Here is a 20,214-nt window from a genome sequence, read left to right as displayed (position 1 = left end):
AGCGTGATGGACATAATGTTGGCACTACTAACACTGACTAACGCATTGACCAGTCACCATGGACACTGATGTCATTTCACAAAAAGCGGGATTTTCCTACCCAGAGTTTACTCCGGTTTGGAGATTTTAAAGGTTTGTATCAAAATCAGTTAGCACTGACATCAAGCCTGACCGACATAATGTTGGCACTACATGTACTTACACCGACCAACGCATTGACCAATCCACAACTGAGGGCACTGACGTCATTTCTCAAAATGGATTTCCCTACCCAGAGTTCCCTCCAATTTGAAGATTTGGTCAGTTTCTTTTTTTTTCGATGACATCCTATGCTCAGTTTATTCTATAAATGGAAGCAACCAGTTGCAAACGGGCGTCGACAGAGACAGACTGAAGTACTTGTGAAATTATCTACTTTTGATGACAAGGCATCCAACTTGCCCAGTGACACAGCTATTATGCTTGGCTGCAAAGCCCGGTGTAGGATCCGGTCCGGTCCCCCCTCTGAAGTAGTCCCCCGGGGGACCAATTCGTGGCAAAAACTGCTCTATAATGGTCCCCCCTTAGACATCCAGCCTCGTTTTTCTTAGGCATTCAAGCCATTTTCAATCTATATCTTCGTCCGGTATTATGTAGTGCACAGACAGCAATCTCTTTGTTTGACTATATTTTGCAGAAAATAAAATAGATCTGATTTATAATGCCGTTCAAAAGAAAAATCACATGAAATAAAATGAATAATAAATAAATACTGATAAGAAGAAATGAAACCAGTCTCTGATTCTTTCCTTTCTTTTCTCTGAAATTGCTGGTAACATTACTAACATTGTAACAAGAAAAACGAGGCTGGATGTCTAAGGGGGGACCATTATAGAGCAGTTTTTGCCACGAATTGGTCCCCCGGGGGACTACTTCAGAGGGGGGACCGGACCGGATCCTACACCGGTCGTGTAGATTATTCGTGAGTCATGCAGACACACATTGTCAACACTTACATCAGTGGTTTAGGTTTGGGATTGTGTTTCGTGGTTTTGCGGCGAGTTAACGTCAGTGACACAAAGGTTCAAATACATTTCTGACGTCTACGAAACGAAAACAGCGAACGTCTTCCGCGGAAAATCCAGGGTAAGAGTGAACACTGTGTTCTGCATTTCTGATTGTTTACGCATTAGTATCTAAAAGATAAAGGTACGAACTACTTGACGTGAATTTCTATTGCCAAGAGCGAAATCAGCATTTGCTTGAATTTTCAATAGAACAGAACTGTACCCGTTTTTGAGTCACTTGAGAAAAAGTGACTCTATGTAATCGGTCAGTGTTAGTCTGTCCGGCCGGCCGTCCGGCCGGCCGGCCGTCCGGCCGGCCGGCCGTCCGTAGACACCACCTTAACGTTGGACTTTTCTCGGAAACTATCAAAGCGATCCGGCTCATATTTTGTTTAGTCGTGACCTCCAATGACCTCTACACTTTAACGATGGTTTCGTTGACCTTTGACCTTTTTCAAGGTCACAGGTCAGCGTCAAAGGAAAAATTAGACATTTTATATCTTTGACAAAGTTCATCGGATGTGATTGAAACTTTGTAGGATTATTCTTTACATCAAAGTATTTACATCTGTAGCCTTTTACGAACGTTATCAGAAAAACAAGGGAGATAACTAGCCTTTTCTGTTCGGCAACACACAACTTAACGTTGGGCTTTTCTCGGAAACTATAAAAGTGACCGGGCTCAAATTTTATGTGAACGTGACTCCCAGTGACCTCTACACTTTGACGTCTGCTTTGGTGACCTTTGACCTTTTTCAAGGTCACAGGTATGTCTTGAAGGAAAAAAATTGAAATATCATATCTCTGAAACTATTCATCGGATTTGATTCAAACTTTATAGGATTATTCTTTACATCAAATTATTTACATCTGTATTGTGTTGTGAATAGCAATTTCTTCCTGTCCATCTGATGCCTCATATAATATTCAGAACTGCGAAAGTGACTCGATCGAGCGTTTGCTCTTCTTGTTGTGACATGGGGCCCCCCAAAATTATACATGACAGTTGAGAAATGTAGAAAATCAACACTTGGTACAGCTTATTCAGACAGAAAAGCGATATTTTTCCAAATCGTTTGCTTAATATGGGTTATTAATCGTGAAAGCTATACAGTGATATGACTCGATTTCAAGACGTGATCTGAAGATCTGAAAATTAAAAAACTTCATTGCCTACCAAAGATGGCTTCGTTCTCGTTCAAAAGCAGAACACTTTGCCTATATTGATGTTTTAAAATGTATTGTCCTTTGGGGAATTTTCTCAAAGAAATCAATCAATCAATCAATATGAGGCTTATATCGCGCGCATTCCGTGGGTACAGTTCTAAGCGCAGGGATTTTTTATTTAAAAAAAATAATTTTTATGCAATTTATATCGCGCACATATTCAAGGCGCAGGGATTTATTTATGCCGTGTGAGATGGAATTCTTTTTACACAATACATCACGCATTCACATCGGCCAGCAGATCGCAGCCATTTCGGCGCATATCCTACTTTTCACGGCCTATTATTCCAAGTCACACGGGTATTTTGGTGGACATTTTTATCTATGCCTATACAATTTTGCCAGGAAAGACCCTTTTGTCAATCGTGGGATCTTTAACGTGCACACCCCAATGTAGTGTACACGAAGGGACCTCGGTTTTTCGTCTCATCCGAAAGACTAGCACTTGAACCCACTACCTAGGTTAGGAAAGGGGGGAGAAAATTTCTAACGCCCTGACCCAGGGTCGAACTCGCAAGTGCGTTACCACTCGGCCACCCAGCCGTTACCACTCGGCCACCCAGTCGTTACCACTCGGCCACCCAGTCCACTCGGCCACCCAGTCGTTACCACTCGGCCACCCAGTCCACCGGGCTGCTATCCATGGGGATTAGGTGCAGCGACAGAATCGCGCTACCCATTTAGTTTTTCCTTTATGCGAGTATATTTTTCAGGCCTGAGACTTTCACTGTGACCTTGGGATCTTTATCGTGCGCATGGATGCACACGTGTGGTTTGTTTTTTACGGACAGTGTGGAGAGTCCACAAAGTTAACTCTGGGAACTGAATTAATCCCTTGCTGAACGTGGGTGTAGAACCCACGCCGATATCGACAACTGGTTTCATTGCCAGCGCCGGGGCGGGGATGTAGCTCAGTCGGTAGCGCGCTGGATTTGTATCCAGTTGGCCGCTGTCAGCGTGAGTTCGTCCCAACGTTCGGCGAGAGATTTATTTCTCAGAGTCAACTTTGTGTGCAGACTCTCCTCGGTGTCCGAACACCCCCGTGTGTACACGCAAGCACAAGACCAAGTGCGCACGAAAAAGATCCTGTAATCCATGTCAGAGTTCGGTGGGTTATAGAAACACGAAAATACCCAGCATGCTTCCTCCGAAAGCGGCGTATGGCTGCCTAAATGGCGGGGTAATAACGGTCATACACGTAAAAGCCGGGGGAGTTTCAGCCCATGAACGAACAAACCGAAACAAACATTGCCAGCGCCGATAATCGACTGAGCTATCTCCGGCCATCCCGTCCCCCTTGTTGTTAGGAATTGCGAGTAAAAAGATAATAAACACAACAATACTTGTATTTTATGTGTGAACATTGTGTTAAGACGCTAACGCTTAATCGTGTTAATAATGATAAAACGCCCTTCTATAGCGCTATTCACCGCTGTACAGCCGTCTCAAAACACTTCACAAAATGCATTGGACATTACGATTCAACATTTCACACATAAAACAGTCAGGCAATTATACAGCACTGATCATATAGTCTGAAAGTTCGAACCAAGTCTGTGTGTCACGACCGCTACGAACATTGTGTCTTCAAAGAATCTCCCACAATTCCGAGAGGAATGGGTCTGTGGTGGTAAAACCACAATTAGACTTGACTTACTCAGGTAAGCTCGTCATAATTATGTAATTCTGAATGCATGTGTAATGCAACATTTAGTCAAACAAATACCGTAGTGTTGACACCTTGTGATAGAAATTCTCACACTGTCTGGTAAAGCATGTCAGGGTGATCTGTCCAGCAAACTGGTGTCACGACTCCGTCATGTGAACGGTTTGAGCTTTAGTGAAAACGGGGATCGTGAAACCGTTCACATCACATGAAAAGCCCAACTTTAGAAACTGTATTAGATTGATATAAACAACATTCCTGATTTTTTACCATCCTGAAGAAGGCAGCAAAAAGATGTCGGAATATTGATTAGGAATGTACCAAACCTGTACGAGTAGCGGAAACAGCACAGGTGAGTCTAAAGACATCGTTTTGTGCATGTCTGCACATCCACAATTTTTTCTTTTATCCTGGATGTGTGCACACAATATGACTGGTTTCATGGCAGGTGTTTTCAAGGTACTAAAATTCGCATATGTGTGTGTGTGTGCGTGTGTGTGTGTGTGCGTGTGTGTGTGTGTGTGTGTGTGTGTGTGTGTGTGTGTGTGTGTTCGTCCATCTATTGTGTTCGTGTTTATTCTTTATGGTGTAATTCTTGAGTAAACCCACTTGGCTCGTTGCAATGTCCCTTCGCTGTGTTTCCAGTATCATACTTGATCCTTGAGTATGTGCATGTTGTCCATGATAATGAACTTTGGCTACGAAGCAGACGACACTTTTTTTCCGTAACCAGTTGGGAGTGATGCAACAATATCACGGTTTCTTTCCCACAGCAGTCTCAACATTTCGACTTGTTTTAACCTTAGAACGATGTCTTTATCATAACTGTGAAGAACAGAACAGAGATCACTGTCGAAGTCGGCCAATCGGCAATCACTTTCGTCTCAGTTCGTTTATTCTCAGAAACATTGGTGAAAAACATGGGAGATAACTCTGTATTCTTTTTTTGACAGATTCCGCGCAGTAATTATGCATCCGGTCACAGATGTGTGCCCTATTTAGTTGTATCACGAATCCATTGAACACACAACAGACATTGGACCTTGGCAGTAGTTCAAGCAGGATTATCATTTTATTTGTTGAAGTGAGCTGTTAGATCTGTGTTGGCTTCGTGGCACATCGGTTCAGGCACGCATCAACATTCGGGTAAAGCACGCACGCACTCACACACACACACACACACACACACACACACATACTCTCGTTTAGCCCAATTGCGACACATATCTTTTCCAGATGCATTTTTTTCAGATGAGTGCAATTGCCACAAGCACGTGAAATTGCTAATTTAGTCATATTTGGGATTATTAATCGTCATGATTGTATTACCCATTTACACACTAAACTTTTCTACTTAATTTATTTATTCATTTATTCATTTATGTGGACGAATGTCATGCAAGAAAGTTTGCATGGGTTACTGACTTTCAAAATGCTCGAGCTCTGGTACAAAAATGCTGCTGATATGGTTTTAAGCTGAATTCACGCCGTGGATGGTGGCACGCCTAGTTTTTTCCACCGCAGGAACAACACCCAATTCGTTCCCCCGCAAGACGAACAACATGGTAGGTGTCTCCAAATTAATGCCTTAAAATAGTAGATAACCAGACTTTCTAGTATTGAAGTTTATATCATACTGTTCGGTACTTTATTTTGCATTGGATCAGCTAGTTGTCTTACCATTTACACTCTCGTGTACTACATAAGAGAAGAAATGTCATCAAGACAAGTCAGAAATACTGTCTCCCACGTTAAAAATGATGAAATAACACAAAGCACGGTCAACAGAAGGGCTTAAATCTTTTTGCTGGTCAAAGTCAAACTACTTGTGGATACTGCTCTTCATTTTTAAGTTTAAGCTTACCTTAGTTTAGACTCACGATCGGTTCAAAGATCAACAGTGAAATTTGACGGGGTAAGATCCCCCGCAGCTTGGTCAAAAATGCGGGGGACCTTATCTGGTGTCTGCGGGGGACCTTACCCACTGAGAATCGAGTACCACAAAATAACGCTAGATTAGAGCAGCTTATCCACGATGCTGGTGCCCAAAAACGCGCATACAAGGCTGCAAGGTATCGAAGATTAAACTGTGAGTATTAAAATAGTGCTTTAAATGGTAGTTCTAGGTTAATTTGTACGAAATTGAGACCTCTCTGTATAATTTTCACGGACTTCGGCAGAAAATCGAACGCCACTGTTCACGAGTACACAACAAGACATAAATTACATATTATACATAATTATAGCCTAGGCAATTCTGCTTCAGAATATCTATACTTAATAATGTGATTTGCCACAACGTACCTTCACAGGGCAATTCCTTTGCGAGATAACAATTTTGCTTCCACGTGCGGGGGAACGAATTGGGTGTTGTTCCTGCGGTGGAAAAAAATAGGCGTGCCACCATCCACGGCGTGGAATTGGCTGTTTCCTTTTTTTTCAGAGCAACGTTCGCAGCAGGCGCACAGATTGAACCATGTCCGTGAATTGTTTCCTCTTTGCGACAATCCTTGGTAAGTGGGCCGTTACTCATTTTACATCTTACACAACCAACACGACAGTGCTTGGTAACACCTGTCTGATGCAGACACTACATACGTTCAGCTTAAATATACCTAAGGGGAAGAGAGAGAGAGATCAAATCAAATCAAATCAAATTTTATTTTACGAGGGTTGTGGCATAAGCAATATAAACGAGCTTCTTTTCACCCAGGCCTCGCCCAGAGAGGGACTACTCTAATCTTATATACATATATATACACACGTAAAACATTTACAAAAGATAAACATAAAAGTAAAAAATAAAAAATAAAAAGGCAGAAAAGCTCGAGAGAGAGAGAGAGAGAGAGAGAGAGAGAGAGAGAGAGAGAGAGAGAGAGAGAGAGAGAGAGAGAGAGAGAAAGAGAGAGAAAGAGAAAGAGAGAGGTGATGGGTGGGAGAGAGACACCGAAACAAAAACAGAGAGAAATGGAGAGATAGAGGGAGAGGGAGAGGTGATGGATGGGTGAGAGGGAGAGAGAGAGAGAGAGGGAGAGAGAGAGGGAGAGGGAGAGAGAGGTGATGGGTGGGAGAGAGAGAGAGAGAGAGACATCGAAACAAAAACAGAGAGAAATGGAGAGATAGAGGGAGAGGGAGAGGTGATGGATGGGTGAGAGAGAGAGAGAGAGAGAGAGAGAGAGAGAGAGAGGTGATGGGTGGGAGAGAGGGAGAGAGACACCGAAACAAAAACAGAGAGAAATGGAGAGATAGAGGGAGAGGGAGAGGTGATGGATGGGTGAGAGGGAGAGAGAGAGAGAGGGAGAGAGAGAGAGAGAGGGAGAGAGAGGTGATGGGTGGGAGAGAGAGAGAGAGAGAGAGACACCGAAACAAAAACAGAGAGAAATGGAGAGATAGAGGGAGAGAGAAGGGGGAGGAAGAAGGAGAGATAGGGGGAGCGTGAGAGAGAGAGAGAGGAGAAGAAGACAGAGAGAGAGAGGAGGCGGGGGGGAGAGGGTACTGAACTAGACTGAACTGAACTTTATTTAACAAGGATTAAGATTAAAAGCTTGGCCTTTTCTCAGTTATAGTCTGTGGGGAAAAATCATCAAACAAACTAATTTAACATAGAACAAGAACGCTGAGGCGTAATTAACCATTCAGTCAAGCACGGAAATCAGGCACACCAGCTGCGATGCGATGATAGTCGAGCACTAACAAGCGTCTGATTAGCTCTCACTTTCCCAACACACACACACACACACACACACACACACACACACACCTACACACACATACACACACACCTACACACACATACACACACCTCTCAGTTTCCCAACAGACACAAACACACACACATACACATACACACACACACACACACACACACACGCACTCACGCAAGCCCGCACGCACGCGCACACACACGTACACACACACACGTCGCACACACGCAAGCACACACACACACACACACACACACACACACACACACACACACACACACACACACACACACTCAACAACGTACATACACATATTGTGACCAGAATGAAGAGAGAGACAGAGGCACAGACAGAGACACAGACAGAGACAGAGACAGAGACGGAGAGACACAGAGACAAACAGACAGATCCTGAGAGAGAGGCTAATTTTCTTTATTGTGTTTGGGGGAAAGAACGTCGGAAGATGAAGTCGTAATCTCACACTCACACAATAAAACTGGATTTTTTCCGAATAAAAAAATGAAAATGAATAGACGAATGTTCATTTTGTAGGTCTTGGTTCAAAAATAAAGAAAGTGACAATTTAACGATTTTCTTTAATTGTAAGCACATTTCTCAATCTATCACAATAAAATCAACATTTTCGGATACAGGAGAAAATAAGGAATTCTATTATTTATTTTTGTTATTGAAATTCCGATTTTTGAAAAAGTGAAAAAATTTCACATTTTGAATTATCATTTCATGAACTAATTTTTAAGGTATCAAGCTGAAATGCAATCCCATACATTGTCGAAGATTGTGTGACCTAAATTTCAAGAAAATTGAGGAACAAATGTGGCCGTGACAGTACTTTTGCAAACGGGAAAATATGACGTCATCAAAAAGTGCTATCAAAAATCGAAAACACAACGACACAAGCAAATTATCTCACAAATGTGCAAACCAATTTTCATAAAAATCCGTCCAGTAGTTTTTGATAAATGCTCTGCACACACACACAGACAGACAGACAGACAGACACACATACCAAGAGAGACAAACCTCGCTCTCCGCTCTGGTTAAGACATTCAGTTATTACTTGACTGAATGTAAAAAACATACACGAGAGAGGGAGAGAAAGAAAGAGTATTTTGCTAGCGTTCTAGATTACTACATGTCCGTGACCACATCGGTCAACTCGGTCTGAAATAAGCTGCAAGTACGAACTTGTGTCATTATATCTCATTAGCTGCTATTGGAGTTCTACTTTGGCATCCATAGCTTACTACGTATACGCTCATTTTCAAAATATTAGGGACGTTTAGAAACTGCGTTACCTATCAGCTACGTCACGTACCAGGACACGTATCTCACATGCGGGTCGCGCTGCGTGTGGTGATTAGGTACGTGTTCACGTAGCAAACCCTTCCATACGTCAGCGCAACGTATGTCAGATTTTATCAAGTCCAACCATCCGAGGAGGTTGTAAGGATGCTCAATATTTTCTTGAATCTTTCCTTCACGCTTCAGTCCATATTTCATAATTCTGGTTTGTATACATCGTAGTCGCCGATGTGTCAAGAACATGACCCCACGAACGGCAAGGCGCTGAGACTTACGTCGCGTATCCTTCTGTTGGCCTATTGAGTGTGCTCGCCTCGATTCACTTGGAAAAGCAGACACAGAAAGAAAAATACCGCTCGTTCAAATGTATTTTGTTGTTAAATCTGTTCAGTTGAATGAAATTCATCCCTCCGGTAGGAAAAATCATGGAAAAGCTCCCCTGGAATGGATTTTAGTGCAAATGTGTCTGTGTCACGATGATACGTGAAAACTGTAACCTTTTTTTTTGACAACTTCTGAGCGTTAGATACCACGTGACGTGCATACTACACCCCTATCACTGCGGGTATTACTTTAAAATCAAAATATGAACCATTCAAATAAAGTATGAGACCTCTCCTTTCAGCATTTTCCTATAATCCTGGTGCATAAACCACAAGTTTTGGTTGTGTGGTTGCTTGACTAAAATTACATAAATCGGGTGACCCGTTCCAACGGCAACGGCACAGCAAACCATGAAGCACGCAAGGACGACCCTAGTTAAATTTAGAAATGTCATCTCGACCAAGATACTCCCAGGAAGGAGTCTACCTACGTGACTTGGAATAATAGGCCGTGAAAGGTAAATATGCGCCGAAATGGCTGCAATTACTGGCCGTATAAAATGTCATCTCACACGGCATCACTGCAGAGCGCCTAGAACTGTACCCACGGAATATGCGCGATATAAGCCTCATTGATTGAGGAAGCAAGTACCTTGCGTGAGGAAGCGTATGTTTCAAAATTTATGCAAAAGATGGAAATGAATACATTTTAACAGACTGAAAATTCAGCATAACAGCACTAGTAATTAACCCTTTTTCCAGGAACAGATCAAGTCTGCTGAGTAACCCAATGTACACGTGTATCATGTGTATGTGTGTGTATGTGTGTGTGTGTGTGTGTGTGTGTGTGTTAGTAAGGCCACCACCAGGCTTTGCATGTCTCGGTATTGTCAGTATAGCATTAAAACCGTGTTCTTGTTGTTGTTTTCCTTACGTGACACGAAAGCAGCGTGTCAGCTGACGCTGTGCAGTTGTGATGGTATCGACACGGTGTGGATGAACACGACGCTGACTCAGCACTTTTCCCAGCCCCGCCATCACGTGACCAACCCTGGGTACAAGCAGCAGACGATGACGTTCATACGGGACGAGTTCCGGGCCATGGGGCTTGACACCCACATCCACACCTTTCCTACACTGCTCGACAACGTGAGTTATATACCCCTTGACTGCCGGAAGAATTTAGTTTGAAATTTGAATTTTAAAAATGAGAATACGCAAGGTATTTCAAATTAAAGCACATTGTAGAAAATGGTCTCCAGGGGAGGCAATCATCTTGCTGGGTCTTCAGCGGGCGGTATACAGCTGTTGTTTCCCTTGTCAGATTGCATGTATTGATTTTTTTCATCATCGCAACAAAACAAAACAAAACGCGCCTCATAAGCTTCTTTGTTGTAGTTAAGGAGTAATAAGACGTATATATATAATCATAAAGCTGTACGGTGTGTGCACGATACAGTTAAAGAAAGCTTTTCTCCGTCAACAATAACCCACACATTAGAAACAAGAAAGGTTACTCAGCTTCCCCTAAACCATCAGTTTCTGGTGACAGACACTGTCAGGCTTTTACACACAGTACAAACACCCTTTCGTTTAAGGCAATGTGAGGCACTAAAATTATCTAAATTAAACTTGGAGAATACATGGAATAACTTATTTTTCTGGGTAGTTATTGAAGTGACTTATAAAAATAAATGAAAAATTTGCGAATACTAAAGGACATACACTGCCGTTGCTATGGAAACTGGCATAAACAGCACCATATTGGATTTCTAGGAAACGGTTTAACAGCAACATCATACATCAGAAATGCATAATATTTGGCACAAAGATACACATGACTTATATCTACTATCATGTAGAACGATTTGTTGACAAAAGACTACAGGTGAATTTAAAATAATTTTTATAATAAGAATTCATGAATATGCGGTTAGAAATTCATTAATCCTTATTACAAAAATTAATTTAAAATCAAATATTGCTATTTCATATGTTACGTGGATTTCCATTGGTCAATTGGGCAAAACTGAGCTCATTGTAAAAGTGATATCGACGACATTTCCGTCGATATCAGTTTTGATATCGACGACCTCTTTATTGCTTCCCCACTTCAAAAACAAAAACACCTAAATTTAAAAACAAACAAATATAATATGAAAATGTAATGATCCCAGAATTTAGTTGAGCAAGTGACTAAAGACTTTTTCAAAGAAAAGACATTTTTAAATACTGAAAAGTACAAGAAAAGAGTGAATGAACAAAAAGAAATAATAATCAGAGGGAGGGATATGGAACAGCCAAAACTGAGACAAATACTTTTGTAATTTCTTTACAGTAAATACAAAATGTCCAGAGAATTAGCAATATATCTAACATTGACTGACTGTGTGACGATATCTTCTGCTATTGGTCTGTTTCGACAGTGATATCAAAATCTCGACCTCCGGTCTCGATTTTGATATCACTGTCTCAACAGACCATAGCAGAAGATATCATCACACAGTCCGTCAATATTGGGTACTATAGTCTTCAGTTAAAAACATCGTTCTATATGATTGTAGATATGAGTCCTGTGTATCATTGTGCCAAATATCATGCATTTCTGATGTATGTTGTCGCTGTAAAACCGTTTTCTAGAAATCAAATAAAGAGCGAGCATTTTTCAAAGAATTTATTTTTTTAGTTTGGGCGCTAGGACTAACTTTTAAAATCTAAATAATAAACAAACATTCTTAAATATTTCCTTAGAGTAGTCCCTCTCCGGGCGAGGTGAACAAAATAATAAATCACGTGTTTGCATGCTTATGCTACAACCCTCGTAAATCAACATTAATTTGAGTTGATTTGATGAATAATAAATCGGCTGATTTATCATTTTTGTGCTGAATCTACTCAGTTGTTGCACGTGACTTCTGTGAACGAGATCGGCCTGCTGAAGTGTCTGATTCAACGCTCCGCACGACCTTCATTGTCGTACGGCAAGATTGACGGATGAACACACAGACAGATTGACAGACCATCACATTGGAGAGAGAGCAAATTGCGGAGGACCAAAAGGTCGAGGCATAGAAGGTCGAGGACATTTGGTCGAGAGTCAAAACGTGGACGTTGACAGAAGTTTGAGTGCGACAATATGTCGACAACAAAAGGTCAATTCGCCTCAAGGTCGAAGGGTGAATTTTGCAAGATATCCCCGGGGAAAAACAACAGACACAGACTGTAGTGTTTGTATTCAGAAACAGAATTCAACATTTTTCATCCTCGACCTTTTCTCGCCTGTTGCTGTCACCTTTTTGTGGCACTCGACCTTTTGTCACTCTCGACGTTTTGACTCTCGATCTTTCATGCCTCGACGTTTTGACTCTCGTTCTTTCATGCCTCGACGTTTTGACTCTCGATCTTTCATGCCTCGACGTTTTGACTCTCGATCTTTCATGCCTCGACGTTTTGACTCTCGATCTTTCATGCCTCGACGTTTTGACTCTCGATCTTTCATGCCTCGACGTTTTGACTCTCGATCTTTCATGCCTCGACGTTTTGACTCTCGATCTTTCATGCCTCGACGTTTTGACTCTCGATCTTTCATGCCTCGACGTTTTCGTCCTCGACATTTTGTCGCACACCCTCGAAATGATATTGTGTTTACATGACTGTGATGACTGTCAGGCTTTCTTCGTTGCAGGTGACCGGTGTGAACGTGATCGGCGTGCTGAAGGGTCGTCACTTCAACACTCCCAGCGACAAGATCGTAGGCATCGGGGCTCACTATGACACCATGAGGAACACCCCGGGTAACTGACCTAAGGAGTTACAGTGCACAACCGGGTGTGAACCAAGCGCGGGGGTTTGATTGGTTGGAATTGATATATATGTATGTGTAGTTTCAACCCCTCCAACTCCACGCTTGGTTCCCATCCATTTGGGCACTTTCTCGTGGACACCACCCCATGATAGCGCTTAGAACTGTACCCACGGAATACGCGCTATTTAAGCTTCATATTGATTGATTGATTGATACTTTAACAAAGGGAAAAGAGAATGAAAAGAGCCGAGGTCAATGCACTGGGGTTTAGAACGGCAAGGGTTTGTCGGTCATTTATGTGCCTTGTCACTCTCTAGGTATTTTTCTATTTACCTATTCAAACAGGTGAATTGTAGTAGCACATTTTACGTGTGTGTCCTACTTTGCTGTGCAGACTGGTCACTTTTGCTGAATTGATTTCGTAACTGGCACGAAAGACAATCTGATAAATTAGTTGAGCAAACTACATCCCACTGGGCACAAAAGGCAGCAACGCTCTGAATGTTTGGTATGAAGCAAAGATGCTCTTAGCCCATGTTAATACTCGGAGAGATCTGGGATGGTGTATACTCGTTCAAAACATGAAGGATCCGTCAAGGAAAGGTATTCAGAACAATTGCTTAAAATCAAGGGTCCAATAATTGGTATTGAATCAATATCCCGTCATGATTTGCTGTATCGTCTGGTTGATTCTTCTCAATCTTCACTGCTTTGGTTTTATTTTTGAAGGCGTGAACGACAACGGGGCGGCGGTGGTTGTGATGCTACAGGCAGCACGAGAACTGTCCCTTCACCCCGTCAGGAACTACACGCTGCTCTTTGTCGCATTTGACTTCGAGGAGTGGGAACATTCCGGTGAGTAGGCCAGGAATGTGCGATTGTGAGGTCTCACAAAATCTAACAGTCGTGATTAGCAGCAGCATCATCATCATCATCATCATCATCGTCGTCGTCGTCGTCGTCGTCGTCATCATCATCATCATCATCATCGTCATCAACATCATCATCATCATTAACATCATCATCATCAACATTATCTTTATCATCATCATTATCATCACTATCATCATCCTACAACCATCACCAACACGACCACCACCACCAATGCTGCAGTATAGTCTTTATCCTGTTGTAGGCAATCCGCTGGCATACTCCTCCTCCTCCTCCCCATTCTCGTCATCTTCACCATCATCATCATCATCGTCGTCGTCGTCATCATCACCATCTTCATCATCGTCGTCATCTTCATCACCATTATCATCATCATCATCGTCGTCATCATCAACATCTTCATCATCGTCGTCGTTGTCATCATCATCATCATCACCATCATCATCATCATCACCATCGTCAGCATCATCATCAGCCCTGCAACCATCACCAACTCGACCACCACCACCACCATCAATGCTGCAGTAAAGTCGTTATCCTATCGCAGGCGAGCCACTGGTGGCGTGCGGGGAGGGTATGTGTGGCAGCAGAAGCCTGGTCAGCACGTGGATCCCCAGCTTCTGGACACAGCCCGTTGGCTGGAGGGGCATCTTTGTCATGGACACCATCCTCAACTTTGACCACAACACCTCGTCACAGCGATTATCCGCGGGCTTGGGAGTGGTGAGAATTGAAGAACGGATTAAAAGTGGAGTGAGAGGCTTTGTGTTTGAGATCGGTATATAGTGTTTTGTGGGTGGTTGGTTGAGGATATGTGTGTGTGTGTGTGTGTGTCGGTGTCTGTGTGTCTGTGTCTGTGTCTGTGCATCATGTACTTCTATTTTCACTTATGGCTTCAGACCGTTGGAAAATGAGAAAGCGGTCAGTTACGAGAGGCTGGGTGGTGGCACCGTTGATAGTACTACAAGTCTAAGTCAATGTAAGAAAGTAAGAATTGGGAGTAGTTTAACTCACCAAAAGCTCCTCGCACGAACTGTGGACCTCCCTTTTTAGACCTTCAAAAGAAGAGAAAACCAGCTCCTAAAAAGGAGGGAGACGTAAAAAGGAGGGAGTCTCAAAACGGAGGTTAAGTGCAGAGTTGAAACAAGGGCCTGCAGATGAGATGAAATAGAACAAGATAACAATTAAAATGTACTCACCATATTGCTGTACTCATGTTTTATGTCTGGTGAGTACATGTTTATTGTTATCTCAGCTGTGATGTGCAGAGGTTATGAACAGAACATCTGAAAAGGACGGCGGTCTTGAAATGTGGGGTTTACTGCAGTGTCATTCATCTGTCTTATACCGCGTTGCACGTGCGCAGGCGTTCCCCTCCCAGACGCAGGACATCAAGTCAGACGGGGGTCGCGGTGACTTCCTGGTGATCGCGGGGCGAGGAGAGGACCAGACTCTGCTCAACGGCTTCAACGCTTCCTGGGACCACTCCGGCCCGTCACAGTTTGAGGTATGTGTGGAACGATTCCCAGAAAACTACTGGAAGGACCTTCATGGAACTTTACATGTGAATTCTTCCAGAAAATGTCCCGACACTGATAGTTTTCCTCGTTTAACATTTATACAGCGTTTTCGCGGGGTATCAGCGGAGCCATTGTTAACTATTGTCTTCGTCAAACGCAGTGCGTTCAATTTCATTCTGTGAGTTCGATAGATTGACTGAATGTATTGATTTCGCTTCACGCGACTTGTATTCTGTTGTTGTTGTTGGTGTTGTAGTTGGTGTTGTTCTTGTTGTTGTATCTTCTTCTCCTATTTGATTGATATTTTTGTCCCCTATTCTCCCAGGTGGAGTCCTTCACTCTTCCCATGGTATCAGACGCCTTCGGTGATTTCTTGCGGAGTGACCATTACGCTTTCTGGCTGGCTGGTCTCAAGGCTGTCTTTATCACGGACTCTGGTACGTTATGTGTGTGTGTGTGTGTGTGTGTGTGTGTGTGTGTGTGTGTGTGTGTGTGTGTGTGTGTGTGTGTGTGTGTGTGTGTGTGTGCGTGTGTGTGTGTGTGCGTGTGTGTGTGTGTGTGTACGTGCGTGCGTGCGTGCGTTCGTGCGTTACCAGAGAACCTAACTTATCTTGTGTGTGTCGGTGCAGCCAACTTTCGAGGGTACATGACGGCCTGTTACCACAATCCTTGTGACGACATACAGCGAGTGACGTCAGACAGACTGGACTTTGTCACCAAGACGTGCCGCACGCTCGTCTCAGTTCTGGACAAGATGGCGGCGCCCCTTGACAATGGTACAGCTACTCAGTGGCGTAGCACCCCAGCAAAACGTGGTCCGGCGGTGGGGCTTTATGAGTGAGGGAGGGATGGAAGGAGGGATTGATAGCCAGTGTATGCATGCCTTCACCGTTGGCTCACCTGAGTCGTAGTAATGAGCAGTGCTTGTCCCAATGGCGAGAGGGCATCTAGCCATGAACAGAACAAAAACCGTATCGTTCATGTTTTCTGAAAGTAGTTTTTTTCAAGACCTTTAAAACTGCAGAAGCTTTTAGGTTTTGATGACTCCCAGATATGCCTGGCTGTACCTAAATTTCAAGGACACAGCGGCATCATTTTGGAGTCAAACAATGGAGATTATTTTTTTGTTCAAACATATGTTGATGCTAGAGCATTGATACTATAAAACCGTCTAGCATGTGATGACCTCGGGACATGATCAAACTTTGTTGATCCTAACCAGATTTCAAGGTAACAGCGCGGTCATGATTAGGTCAAGAAATAAAATAAAAAATTTTCTCTGATGCTTTTGGAGTTAGAACTTTGAAACTTTACGTACTTCTAGGGTTTGCTTATCTCAGACATGACACGGGTTTCGCAAACCCTCGACAAATGTCAAGGTTACAGTGGGGTCAACGTGGGTCAAAAATGAAAAACTATCATTTTGTTCGTTGTTGATGCTAGATCTTTTAAACTCCACATACATCCAGGCAGTAATGACTTCTAGACACAAGTCTGCTTGATTCTGGTTAAATGTCAAGGTCACAATGGGATGATCAAGCTTGGATCAGTAAGTGAAAAATTGTCGTTTCAAGTTCTTCAATGATTATGGACCGAGAGTATCAGATAATTTCAGCGTTTCTAATTTAGTTTTTGTTGCTGGTTTTTTTCAGTTGTTTTTTAGCATCTATATCTGTGTCACTGTCTGTCTGTCTGTCTTTACCTCTCTATTTAGACTGATCATTGCCCAGTTCGGTACATGGTTTTTAGACCGTCTGCCCGTCGACCAAAGTGGCCAGGTTGTTCGTTTCGTCCATCAACACGTCATTTATTTCCCCTTTATCTTCAATGTAAGTTTAATCATGATGTGTTTATGTATTTGCAGACCATCAACAAAACGGTTCCGCCTCGTGTAACAACCCTGACTCGCCTGCCAATGACGGGGCACTGTTAGTGACAGCATCGCTGACATCCCTCGCCATTATTGTTGCACTTGCTGTCTGTCTACACAACCCATAGGCCAGCCGCAAAACCGTGGAAATTTGCACACTAAACTATATAAAAATCCTTTTTTTTTAATTTTTTTTTTTACTAAACTATATCCTACTTCCCTTGTTAAAAATGTGAACTAAAATGTAACTCACCATGTCAGAATTGCCCAGGCTGTTACGTGGAATAGGACCATCCCTCCACTTGGCCACATGCCAAGCATCAGCAGGCCGGGTGCACTGTGGGATTGTGTTGTGATGGATTAATTCTTTTCAACAGACGCCAGTCGCAATCTGTGAAATTCATTCACATAAATGTCTCACTCTGCCCCCCGCGGGTTAGGGGGAGTCCCATATTGGTTGGGACGAGAAAGAATTTACCCGATGCTCCCCAGCATGTCGTAAGAGGCGACTAACGGATTCTGTTTCTCCTTTTACCCTTGTTAAGTGTTTCTTGTATAGAATATAGTCAATGTTTGTAAAGATTTTAGTCAAGCAGTATGTAAGAAATGTTAAGTCCTTTGTACTGGAAACTTGCATTCTCCCAGTAAGGTAATACATTGTACTACGTTGCAAGCCCCTGGAGCAAATTTTGGATTAGTGCTTTTGTGAACAAGAAGCAATTGACAAGTGGCTCTATCCCATCTCCCCACTTCCCTCCGTCGCGATATAACCTTGAACGGTTGAAAACGACGTTAAACACCAAATAAAGAAAGAAAGAAAGTCACTCTGCACAGGAACCAGTCGAGATATTGATTTTGTGTACATGTCCTAATGGAGGGCTGTTATTATGCAAATAAAAAGCCCGGCCAATTCTGAGATGGCAAGCCAAACTGTTTTCAAAGTATTCAATGACTTAGAAGCAACCCGATAAAGGGGCTTTGTGAAATACCGGCTGGCCGATTGCAGAATGGCCGATGCAAGAGATTCTCCTAGCTCACAGAACAACTCATTTAGGAAACCTTTCTCTGAGTGTTTTGCACAACCTCGACAGTTGTGCACACAAACTCGGACACATCATTAGACAGATATATATAACAAACTCCGACAGACATAAAATTCGCAGGCTGTTTGAGTGGTTAAAAGATGTACGGGCGCAGTGGTCTGGTGGATAATACACTGACATTGGCCTCCTAATCGAAAGGTCGTGAGTTCAAATCCCAGCCGCGGTCGCCTGGTGGGTTTTAGGGTGGAGATTGTTCCGATTTCCCAGGTCAACTTATGTGCAGAAATGCTGGTGCCTTATTCCCCTTCGTGTGTACACAAAAATACCCAGCATGCTTCACCCGGAATCGGCGTATGGCTACCTGAATGGCGGGGTAAAAACGGGTAAAAACGGTCATACACGTAAAAAATCACTGTACCAGCTGTCTGAAATCATGTTCGCACTTTGAATGTCGAGTTGCGGGTACGGAGCTGCTGTAAGGTGTGGGGTCCTTGTAGTAAAACAAAGAAATAATTAAACTAGAGATAAGGTTACCCGGCGGACTCTTTTCTTCTGCTTTTGTTTTGCTGTGTGGGTGTGTGTGTGCGTGTGTGTGTGTGTGTGTGTGTGTGTGTGTGTGTGTGTGTGTGTGTGTGTGTGTGTGTGTGTGTGTTGACAGTGTGCGATAAAAAAAAAACAACACAAAAACAACCACGCTGCGATATAATCTTAAACCCACCTACTTACGAAGATCGACAACAACAACAAATGAATTTAACTGTGACAAAAATCACACCAAGAGGGGGTCGAAATCGGCTCCCGCTGAGATACAACCATAACATGCCCGTGCCCATTTACACACGAAAAAGTAAAAGGAAAAATACATCTCCTGCTCAGATTCAACAAAATGCCTTTCCACGTACACACGAAGGTGTAACTTATAAAACAGAAATGTTTCGTCAAAACTCTATTATCTTCTCGTCGTGTATAGGCTTAATGATTGTTGTAACATGTAGGTAAATTCACAATTGTGATGTGTGTTTGAATGACGCCTTTATTTTGTTCGTGTTACAAATATTGTAATAAGCTATAAGTGACTTGACGTCCCGATTCTGTTTAGTGGCTTATTTATGTTATTAGCCTAGTGCTTTATGTTAGTACTGACAATCAATATCAATCAAGTTGGCGTTTTAATGAAACAGAGCCTGTGATTGGTCAGAATGCCCCAACTCATTAAAAATTACCGGTCATTAAAGAGAGAATACTACATGGCTTGCTGTGTCGTACCAGATTTACACGAGTTGTTTTTTTAAATATTGAACTGCGAGCGAAAGCGAGCTGTTCACTATTTGAAAAAGCAACGAGTGGTACGATACAGCAAGCCATGTAGTATTCTGTTTATCCTACATACTGTACTTACGTGTATTTTACTGAAAATGTCCTGCAGTCGAGGCAGCTAAATTGAAGACGCTTGTTTTGGAACCTCGATCTCTTCTAATCCCTCGTGCAATCTATAACGTCAAAGCAAAGTAACGTCACTCTGAAAGTGTGGCGTGACGTGTTAGTTCTAAACAATTCATCGAGGGTAATTAGCGAGCGCAATTTTTTTTCTATAATGACGTTTGTCTCGGTGACTTTGGCATCATAAGCAGTGGAAAAACAGGTCCCTGCCAGACTTGCTTGACATGACCTCATTTACATGATATACACACGTGTGATTTGAACGATTATTATCTCACGAGTATCTCTCTCACGTATGTAGGATAATTGTCGATAACCACTCGTTAAAAAAGCCATTAACCACCTGCTGGCGA

General features: G+C 42.7%; 1 protein-coding gene across 4 annotated transcripts; it reads left to right on the top strand.

The window, feature by feature from the left end:
• Positions 1-968: 968 nt before the first annotated feature.
• Positions 969-18,954, top strand: LOC138982759 (uncharacterized). Of its 4 annotated transcripts, none has more exons than XM_070356083.1 (11): positions 969-1,125; positions 5,025-5,085; positions 6,383-6,452; positions 10,242-10,441; positions 12,978-13,086; positions 13,827-13,952; positions 14,536-14,711; positions 15,355-15,495; positions 15,834-15,945; positions 16,138-16,284; positions 17,373-18,954. In XM_070356083.1, the coding sequence occupies exons 3-11, from the start codon at positions 6,416-6,418 to the stop codon at positions 17,504-17,506; spliced, it is 1,182 nt and encodes a 393-aa protein (XP_070212184.1). In that variant the 5' UTR covers positions 969-1,125; positions 5,025-5,085; positions 6,383-6,415; the 3' UTR covers positions 17,507-18,954. The 4 variants fall into 4 exon arrangements, with proteins under 4 accessions (XP_070212184.1, XP_070212185.1, XP_070212187.1 ...); XM_070356084.1 differs by having other exon boundaries at positions 4,893-5,085; XM_070356085.1 differs by lacking the exon at positions 969-1,125 and adding an exon at positions 3,917-3,934.
• Positions 18,955-20,214: the final 1,260 nt, after the last annotated feature.

This window comes from Littorina saxatilis, linkage group LG12 (genome assembly GCF_037325665.1).
Source record: "Littorina saxatilis isolate snail1 linkage group LG12, US_GU_Lsax_2.0, whole genome shotgun sequence".
Lineage (NCBI taxonomy): Eukaryota > Metazoa > Mollusca > Gastropoda > Littorinimorpha > Littorinidae > Littorina > Littorina saxatilis.
This window is presented reverse-complemented; position numbering and strand designations above follow the sequence as displayed.

Excerpts from the sequence above, each read along its gene's own strand:
- LOC138982759 (XM_070356086.1), top strand. The coding sequence starts at position 6,416 with ATGTCCGTGAATTGTTTCCTCTTTGCGACAATCCTTG. Across the intron at positions 13,953-14,535 it reads CGAGGAGTGGGAACATTCCG|GCGAGCCACTGGTGGCGTGC; the intron begins GTGAGTAGGCCA and ends ATCCTATCGCAG. Across the intron at positions 16,285-17,372 it reads GGCGGCGCCCCTTGACAATG|ACCATCAACAAAACGGTTCC; the intron begins GTACAGCTACTC and ends ATGTATTTGCAG.